The 9,592-nt window shown below is 34.1% G+C and overlaps 1 protein-coding gene across 4 annotated transcripts; it reads right to left on the reverse strand.

The window, feature by feature from the left end:
- Positions 1–4,195: 4,195 nt before the first annotated feature.
- LOC132696785 (odorant receptor 49b-like) lies at positions 4,196–8,545 on the reverse strand. 4 transcript variants are annotated; one of them, XR_009618083.1, is made up of 7 exons: positions 8,396–8,545; positions 6,560–7,348; positions 6,334–6,433; positions 5,971–6,072; positions 5,752–5,907; positions 4,561–5,649; positions 4,196–4,299 (listed from the first exon to the last, which is right to left on the reverse strand). XR_009618083.1 is itself a non-coding variant. In XM_060661809.1 (7 exons), the coding sequence occupies exons 2-6, from the start codon at positions 7,327–7,329 to the stop codon at positions 5,596–5,598; spliced, it is 1,182 nt and encodes a 393-aa protein (XP_060517792.1). In that variant the 5' UTR covers positions 7,330–7,345; positions 8,406–8,545; the 3' UTR covers positions 4,196–4,299; positions 5,559–5,595. The 4 variants fall into 4 exon arrangements, 3 of the variants coding, with proteins under 3 accessions (XP_060517792.1, XP_060517791.1, XP_060517790.1); XM_060661809.1 differs by having other exon boundaries at positions 5,559–5,649; positions 6,560–7,345; positions 8,406–8,545; XM_060661808.1 differs by having other exon boundaries at positions 5,559–5,649; positions 8,406–8,545.
- Positions 8,546–9,592: the final 1,047 nt, after the last annotated feature.

The raw sequence follows: 9,592 nt of genomic DNA on the forward strand, positions 1-9,592 counted from the left end.
TGGGTCTTTTTGCTCAAACTGCAAGTATGTAGTGAACTGCTAAAGGACAACTTCTACGTATGTGACTGCCAGTAATACCACAGATTTCCAATGATTACTCTTTCTAATTAAAAAGGCTAATATAGTGTAAACCATTGAATTAGTTTAATCAAAGGGAATGATAACAAGCGAAAATTATGAATGAAATAACTTCTGCCTTGTCAATGCAATGAATAAACTTGTGCTTACTATTCATTCATCGGGTTAATAGAAATTTTGTTTGTAATTTGTAATTTGAAGTTATTCCGGTTGCCTTAGTTACTATTACAATGACCAATTGATTTCCAAAATTGCTACTTAAAGTAAAATGTTTCCCGCCAAATGAAAAACATTTTCAGTTTCGAAGTCCGGTTTATATACTTTAGCTTTCGTATTGCAAATGCCACAAAGGTAAAATGCACGTCCCTGCCTCCACAAAAAAAGGTGAAAAAATTAATAATTACGGCCACCATAACGTCGAAAGGTTTGCGGCGCATATTCCCAATAATGGTCCATTAGGCAAAAAACACAAGAACGCAATCAGCCCTAATTCAGGCATCGAAGGGCCACCCTTTCACTCGGCCCGATGGAAATTGCAAGGTGATGTCTTATATATTATATAATAGAGAGGACCGTAAAACGTAACAGGGTTTTCGTTTCAAAACGCCAATGATATATTCCTCCGTCATTAGTCATCATTTCTCAATTACGGTAATTAGACCAGTCGGGTCCGAGCTCTCTCCACGGATATCAGGTATTGTCGAAAGGGATTTTGGTTTCATGGCCGCACAGCTACTCGGTACAATACGATCGTAAATTTTTCAAACGTGTCACTTATTTTCAACAAAATTTACCTATCTATGTGCCAGTGTACGCACGGTCATCCCCCTTTTTGAGGAAAAAATTTTGTATCCCCTGTTTCCCCTGAAAAGTCTAGAAACAGACAAATTTTCTGCTGCAACAACACCGTTTACAAACATATCGACAAACGATTTAAGTAAACCAATGAGCTTTACTGGTGGATCTGTGGTGGTCTTTTCGACATCATCGAACTATATAGAGTCATCCCTCTTCTGACATAATGTCAAAAAAATTTATAAAAAAAGTGAATACCTAGAGAACATTGGAATCTCGTTTCATTTCTATTTACCTCCAGGCTATAAAAGGAGAGCAATGTGGGGATTACAATGAATACAGCAGCCATATAACACCTACTGACACTGCTCCTGGAGGAGAGCGTCGTTTGCGAAATTGTGTAATCGTAGGTGGATGTCCATGGCAAAGTTTCGCTAAGAAGTGAACCTGCTAACCAGAGATGAATTGGCTCAGAAGAAAATTAAATAATGTATGTAACATTTGAAAGGAGATGAAAACGTTACAAAAGATTCCACGGCCTAGTTGATGGTAAAGATTACTTTATAAAACTGTAACCGTAATATTCCACAAAGCGTATTTTTTTATGTCGCACACTAGAATTATACTAACCATAAATTTGATTTTAGTCAACCTACCATTTATTCTATTTTCGCCTATTACGGCCAATAATATTTCGTTAAGTACGGTCGACATCAGTGGAACTCACGGTAGCAAAAGATTAATTGTCGATAAAACCAGGCACCTGAATTTGAAACAGTAATTAATTTCACGTTAAGAAAAGTTGGAAATAATTAAAAAGCGTGCCGGAAACAAGTCGAAAATTCGTTTATAATTTCGTAGTCACGAGCTTTGACGATTACCCTAGTTTCTGTCCCGGATCCGATTTAACTTTTGATTAATTTTTATCGGTTCCCGTGTTACAATCAATATGTGCGATAAGTCTAGACGTATTGTTCGCATTAACCATTTCCTCAATTTTTTCAAACTGCGAGCATTGAATTTGCAATCCGCTTTCAGGTTAAAATTTAATAACTGCAATGCGATTTGTCAGTGGGGGTTTTTGCGAGTTTGAATTATTAGCACGACATAACGTGCCCGCGCGATGTATCAGTATCTGGTGCACTACACCCCTCAGGTGTAGTAATATTGTAATATTTAATTTTAATTTTATTACCTCTTTCTTGATGGATTGGTTTTGGCACCAATGGAAATGCCGTGGGATTGACCTATAGCAATTACTTTAGTTACTTTCGAAAAATCGATGAAATCGAAGTTTTCAAAAGTATACGCGCTTGGTTATGAAAATCATATCTCGGAAACGGAACGTCGTACAGCCTTGCCATTGGTACAGATGGAATCAGCGTCCAAAAAAAAGTTTTTATATTTTTTGTCTGTCCGTTCTCCGTTCTTTGTCGACGCTTTATAAAAACGCAAATATCTTTGAAGCCGTTGGAGCTACGATGCTGAAATTTTTGTCCTTTTTTTGGCGACTTTCTGTTTTTCGTACACCTATATGTAACACGATAAGTGTCCGAAATTTGTGGCTACGAACTTCAAATTTGACGAACAAATAGTTTTTCGTTCCATGATGGAACCTATTAAAATTGGGGGTGCTGGGGGGTCGGGAAGTATTTTTAAAAATTTCAAAACCGAATTTGCAAGATTTCGAGAAAAAATCATTCCTCAAAAACGGTATATACGATCGAGCTGTGAAAGGGCTGTGATTCAGCTGCCAGTTTCTTTCACACTACCATATAGTACGTATCGATAGGTAAAACTTTTGTAATTTAGGTGTTGGGGATATTTTGTGTTATATTCAAAAATGTAATAAGTGTGAAAAATTTCAAATTATCCACTCCAAGTTTAACAGAGAAGTGAAAGTCCATACTCACATCTAAACCGTATTTGTCAAGTATTTTTTAAAATTTTGGAAAATTTTGTTTTTGTTATTTTGATTTCCAGTAAGAACAAAATTTCTGGAAAATTATTAATTTGATCGGCAAAATTGATCGGAAGATCCGGTACTATAACTTTTATTTCAAGTATTTTTTCGATTATGCACAGGATTTTTCAAGATTCTTAAAAAATTGTTTTAAACGGTATCGTATACCGCATCAAGAGTTAGAATTTTTGTATTCCAGATATTTGGAACAACCCAAATGAAAATCGCCATTTTTCGATGACGTCATGCATTGTTTAAAAAAATATATATTTTCTCGAAACCCATTTACTCTATTGGAAAAATTCATATACCGGAAAACCTGAGAGATCGAGAGCTATATTTCGAATATTGTTTGAGTTATATACAAGGTGTGTCGTTTATAGGGGGTGTGGGTAAATTATTGGCGATAAAAGAAAAACTGTTAAAGGTGGAATAATTTTATTTGAACAGAAGTGTAAACTGTGTCTAGAAATATTTGAAAAAATATCGTTTCAAATCCCAATTACCAGTACATATTTTAATATTTACCAAAGCTGCCGTAACTTTGAAGTTCAGCGAGAAGTGAAAGACACTGTATATAGGGTGTACGCACAATAAAATTACATCGATCTTGCGAAAGTTTCATAGTGGTCGGCAGGAGCACTATAGAAAACCAATAGGTCCTTCTAGCACAAACAGCCTTTAAAATACAAAGCATTGAAAGGTGTATTCGACTTTTTCGTATTTGGGCTAATTGGGATAACTAACATCTGTTTCCTTTTGTTATAATATCCTTGTGGGTCCTGAAGGGCTCTTGTGACTAGTGGCGCCTGTTGTGCCATATTACTTAAGTAAAACATTTCAAATACTATAAAATAACGAAAAGATCGATTAATTTATCATATCCCACAAATAACAATGTCAAAACTAAAACAACATGCTTTATATTTAGTCACCAATGATTTTGGGGCCTGCGGATAGCAGCGGAACATGTTTTTAATGAGTTTATTAAGCAAATGTCTAAAGAAATTTAGCACCATATGTAATGGGAAGCACAAAAACAACTTTTTTAAAGAAAACCGAAGATAAGATGAGAAGAGATAAACGAAAAAAATGAAATACCTGGAAAAAGCGGAAATAACCAAACATTAAAACAAGTGTCATTCGAATTACTTTCGGCAGAAACTGAAATAATGAATGTATGATATTGATGATCAGCAAAAACGACTGCGACAGTAGCATCCGGATGCATCCGAATATTCTGGTGACGCGAGCTTTAAATATTAACTAAACTAACCAACACCATGTTAAAAAAAAACATATATTTATGATCTGCAAAATAACATTTTTATTCTCTTAAGTTACTACAATTACCGCCCACCTGGATGTACCATCATAGTGTTGATATGTAAGGGCGTATCTCAAAAATTGTGATGAAATGTCGCATTTCAAATAGCAGCATTTTGTAAAGGACGAAGAATTGCCTAAAAAATGTAATTTATTAACAAATATCTTCAAATAAGGTCAGGAATAAATAAAAAAAAATTATTATAATTATCTATAAAAAGTTTTCAAAAATCGATTATTGTTTGCAACAGATTAATCTATAAGTCGAGAACTAATTTATAATATTGAACTCTTGTCAATATATTTCCCACATAATAGTATTTTTTGGAATTTCCTCTTCTGCATTTGACTCTTTTAAATTTGGATGTACACGTCCAGTTCTATCGTACAACGCTTACCTTGCCGACGCTTGCAGTGGGTTTTTGAATTGTCCCCGGCTTCAATAATTAAACATGCCGTTGCAAAAGTTATTTCAGGAATTAATTAGCGCTTTCAATTAGTCTGGCCATAGTTGAACACGAACAGGACCAGAAGCAGTAAATGCGACAGAGCTTTCCAACTAGAGCTACTTAACATATTAGACCGTTTAAGGGCTTCGGATCAAAGCTCAACGTAATACAAGGACACTTTACAATCCATCCCCATTCCAGCGTGTAGTTCAGCTTTCTCCATTATGGAGCGGGGCATTCACGCGATTTTTGTTTTGGATTTTCCGCCAGCTGGTAGGTAGGAGAATGCTAATTACAGAGTTCGTTGTTATTCCTCTAAACCGGATTTTTTTGCGTGGAATTTTGTTTTCATTCAAGTATGCGTAAAGAAAAAGCCACTGTTATCTCCAAGAACGCTGTTTGAGTGAAATCAATCCTTCAGCATTTTATCCTGATTCCCTTGGAACAGCCCTAACGTTCCACAATATAAATATGGCAAAGCGGTTGCTCATGGAAATTCTCGACTTTTGCTGTTGATTTTTCCCTTAAGTGTAAGTGGATTAGGGCCTTATTGTTTTAGATTTATGTTCGGAGATTTTGTGCAGAATAAGAGAATTAAAGGGATTTGGGGGTAAATCCATTTAAAAGTTCGAAATAGGATTGAAAATATTTTACGAAAATAATATAATCTCTAGCGACGGGTAGATTTGAATTTAAGCAAGCCTCGAGGCAAAAATTGTTGGATGGCTCATTTACATTTAAAATAATTCTCAGTTTTCGGACCACCCTTACTAAAAGGATTTAAAAGGTCGCCCATTAAGGAAATCTTTTGTTGGTCCCCGAATGCAATTGTTAAAAGCTTTTCTTATTATTGTTACATTTATTTTCAAAATTCTTTACGTTATGAAGGGACCTAATAGTCCATATAACACGTTTCTATTAAGAAAATATTAATTCATACGACTTACATAAGTTAATAACCATAATCGTATAATTTTCTTTATGCTAATGATAACTTCGAGCCACTAAAGTAATATAAGAATAAGACGCTTTCATTATCTGAAACATAATAATAAGTTTTTGTTGAAATAACGTTGAAATATGTACGATTCAAATTACAAAAATAAATTTTGATGTATTCCAGAATCTTGACTAACTTACCGTCAAAGCTGACTGTGTAGTCATAGCATCAAACGGTCCTACAGTTAGTGTCAGAGCTCTGTTGGTTCGCATCATTATTAAAAGAACCATTTTTCTTACCCTTACATTCTCTTCGTACCAAGGGCTTCCGTAAACGGCATCAGTTAGATCAAGGCTCTAAAATCACAGCCATGTTTAACACGTTGCTGCAAAAATTTGAAAGGGCTTTAAAGTACGCACCTGAACCTTTACCTCGTTTGCACTCCACCCTAACATAAAGGTTAGAGTAACGAAGAGGACGCAGTAAAATATTGGAAAAGCGAGGAACATATTTCGCTGAGACTGAAATATTATTAAATCAGATAATTGAGACGCTTCCATAATCTAGACTGAATATCAAGAATGATATCCCGCATTTATCGATAACAATTTCTTTTTAGCTATAGAATTTTTTTTAGTCGGGCATAGGCAAAACCAATATATAAAATGATAAGCTCCATATTGTGTGGTTTAAAATTTTTTGGTCAGATGTTTGCGGTACTATTTGTATTACTACTACTATGTTTTTTCTAGAAACTTAAAACACATACATATCCCACCTACCGTGATAAGCTGAACGCAAACTGAAGCCATATTAACAGAATTTAAAAGAAACTCCAGCAAAATCAGATATTTTACTGAATAATTCAGTTTTCCCACAAATCTGAAAGAAAATTGTATCGAAAATTTGTGAACTTCTTTATCTAACCGAGTATTATCCCCATGTACATCATGCGATCTTTCTTCTGCGCTAAACTAGGGATTAGATATTCCTCATAAACATACTTACGCAATAACATCCTGATGTTCTAGAATAAGTTTTCTCAGGAACTGCAACAAATTTGTTCGGGCTGCACTCATTTTCCTGAACTTGATTTGCAGCGACTTGAGGATCGAAGAAGCGAATATTATGCATGATATAAATACAACTTGGGTCGAAACAAACATAGATCCGGCTACTGTTACGCAGAAGTAATTCACTACCAGTAACAGCTTTGTATGCTTTTGGGTATCCGTTCCAAAGTAGTATAGTTGGTACGGAAATGGTTTCTCTAACGTAGTGTTATATATGCTGTTGTACTTTTCCGTCTGGTGTCTCTCCGAGGCGTTACCCAGAATAATTGATAACGCAACTCCAAAAGTAAAGTATGCTATAGCTAGGTTTGAAATTTGACAAAAATGCGATAGCTGCATATGGTTTTGTACAATTTCCGTGTCTTTCAATCTTAAAAGTTCCTTTTCAGTTACCAAAATGTAAGAAATAAGCGCCTTTAGGCGCTTGGTCTGGCATAGTATCACTTTAATTTGGATTATGGAGCAGTTTATGATAAACGCAAATGTCGTGAACAATTGTTCCGGGCTTATTCCGGCGTTCTTGTCAGCCTTGGTCATCGTAACAAATTGGATGGACATGGATGTTAGGAGAAGGAAAAAAAATATTTGCATAAATATGGAATACGTGAAGTACGTAGTTTGGATTAGCTGATTTTCTGAGATAGGAAATCGCCATATTCCAACCAGAACCATGCTGTACCTTGATAACTTTAAGATGCTCGACATTCTTGAGTTCTCCGTTCTTCTAGAATAAAAGACGCTATATGTTATGGAGATTAGAGAGAGCTTGATCAAACTTTCTTAATTTTGAAAATTAAGAAGGAACAATGTAAAAAAGATAATGGCACACTCTTTGTGACAAAATGACGCAATTTTCAAAAATGTGCATTTAAAAAAATACGAAAAAATATAAAAAGCATCTTTTTGAATTGAGTTTAATGGTACATTTATATTTTAATATTTAACAATAAAATAATTATCCATTTTATTCTATTTCATAAATGATTGAAAGCAACCCAAAAATTAGCACTCCAAAAATATAGCAAAAATGGCATTTTGATCGAGCTTTCTTCGAAAAAACGACCTTAGGTAGATTTGCTAGTGCTGTAGGTGTCTTTAAACTTTGTGTTGTATGTTGTATGTGTATCTTTATTTATTGTCCAGTTTGTTGGCATTTTCTTCTCAGACCCATTGCTTAGGTTCTGTCACAATGTTCAAAAGGTTGTTTTCTCTTGCTCTCTTGCTTGCTGCTTCCACATTCTTTCCGGCCTTCTTAAAACATACCTCAACGTAATGACATTCACCTATTTTATTCAAAGTTTAACTCGGTATTTCAAGTAGAACTCGTAGAAAATATCAAATGTACTATATTTTTGGAAAGGAAATTTTAATTTTTTTTTCGATATCCTGTGATTGAACAGTTAAATTATTAGTTTACCATAAATTCCTACTTAATTATAATAATACCCTGCAACTCTAAGGGATAGCAGAGCTTCATGTACGATTTTCACCACTATGTCATTAAGAATATTGAACTCAATACGCCGACATAAATTTTTTTCACCTTAATAAAAGGAAGGTCCCTTTCCAGTGCCAGAATATTTCAGAAGAAAGATTTTAACTAATATTATTAGAAGCCAAGGAACAGCATTGTTTTGTATGAATTCTTAACTTCTTATAAATCTGTATATATTATCTATCATAAGCAAATATATATTAGCTAAAACCACAAAGAAAAAACAAATTTTTATTTAAAGAAACACTTTTTTTGGAAAATATGAAAACTTTTTACCTTAACATACCTTCAAAGTGTGCCCATTTAGATTATTTCACCTCAATTAATTTAAAACGTTCAAAACTTATTCAATGTATTGGTACCGGTGCACCTCACAAATTAGTTAACTTTTAACATGGTTTTGCACATGTTGGTAGTTCACTCGTAAATTGTATATAGCTGTTACCTCCGGATTTGCAAATGTTTTATAAGATTTTTTCCAGTTGTGTTATCGAGTGTACTTTTTCCCTGCCCTGTAATTTGGTTTATGAAGGGTTTGCCGCACGACAATGTTTTGATATCCCGCCTTCACAGAAACGAAAATTACTCGATACCGTACTATCCTTATAATAAATTCGTTATTAGTGGGGGAAAACGATTTTTGCGCGAAATAGATTTTAAAATCTCTGTTTCCATGTAGGACTCGAACAATAAAATATCGATTCGGAAAAATATGAGATTTACCTATTTGTTCAATTGCCAAAATTTAGTAACTGAACCAAAATGGAATTGCGGACAATATTAAAATTGTGACTATAGGCGTTGGAATAAAATCATTCGGTGAATTAGTGAATTAAGGGTTTCATATACAATAATACATGTTGATGAAACAAGCGTCCCCACTATCTAAATTTACGCGTTGTATTTACCTCGAGATGACTGGTTTGTGAAATTAATAGATAGATAGATAAAATAGATAATGAAAATCTAAAATTTCATATATTTGTTGTAGGTATAAAGTATTAATATATAAGAACTAGGGACTCCATTTTTTCAGTTATAGAAGTAAGCCTTTTTGTTTTTTAACATTTCTCTCTCTTTTCTCTCTATCTATTTATCCCTATACTTATAGTAAAGAGTAGACCAAGGAAAAAGGAAAAGGAAAAAATATGTTTAGAGAGAATGAGAATAACAGAGCGAAAAGCATCTAAATCAGAGAGATTTACAAGCAGAGAGGCTTACTTCGATAGCTGAGAAAAGAGGGATCGCACTATTGATTCTGAGATAGAACGAATAAACAGTTGAGATATGCAATTTTTAGGTTACGAGGTTTATGCATCATGAGTATTCTAAAACATAATAAAAATTTAATCTACTTAGGAACAGTCGAATTTTCTTGAGGTGATAATTAAATTCAAATTTTATTGATGGACTTTTATTTTATTCGGTCCCTAAAAACAAATTTTCTAAGGCTTGGGTTCACATTTTTGTTAA

Source organism: Cylas formicarius, unplaced genomic scaffold (genome assembly GCF_029955315.1).
Source record: "Cylas formicarius isolate icCylForm1 unplaced genomic scaffold, icCylForm1.1 PGA_scaffold_1__22_contigs__length_36826433, whole genome shotgun sequence".
In the NCBI taxonomy this organism is placed as follows: domain Eukaryota; kingdom Metazoa; phylum Arthropoda; class Insecta; order Coleoptera; family Brentidae; genus Cylas; species Cylas formicarius.

Coding starts and splice junctions, on each gene's coding strand:
- LOC132696785 (XM_060661807.1), bottom strand. Junction 6,434..6,559: donor GAACATCAGGATGTTATTGC/GTAAGTATGTTT, acceptor ATTTTCTTTCAG/ATTTGTGGGAAAACTGAATT. Junction 5,908..5,970: donor CAAACGAGGTAAAGGTTCAG/GTGCGTACTTTA, acceptor CTGTGATTTTAG/AGCCTTGATCTAACTGATGC.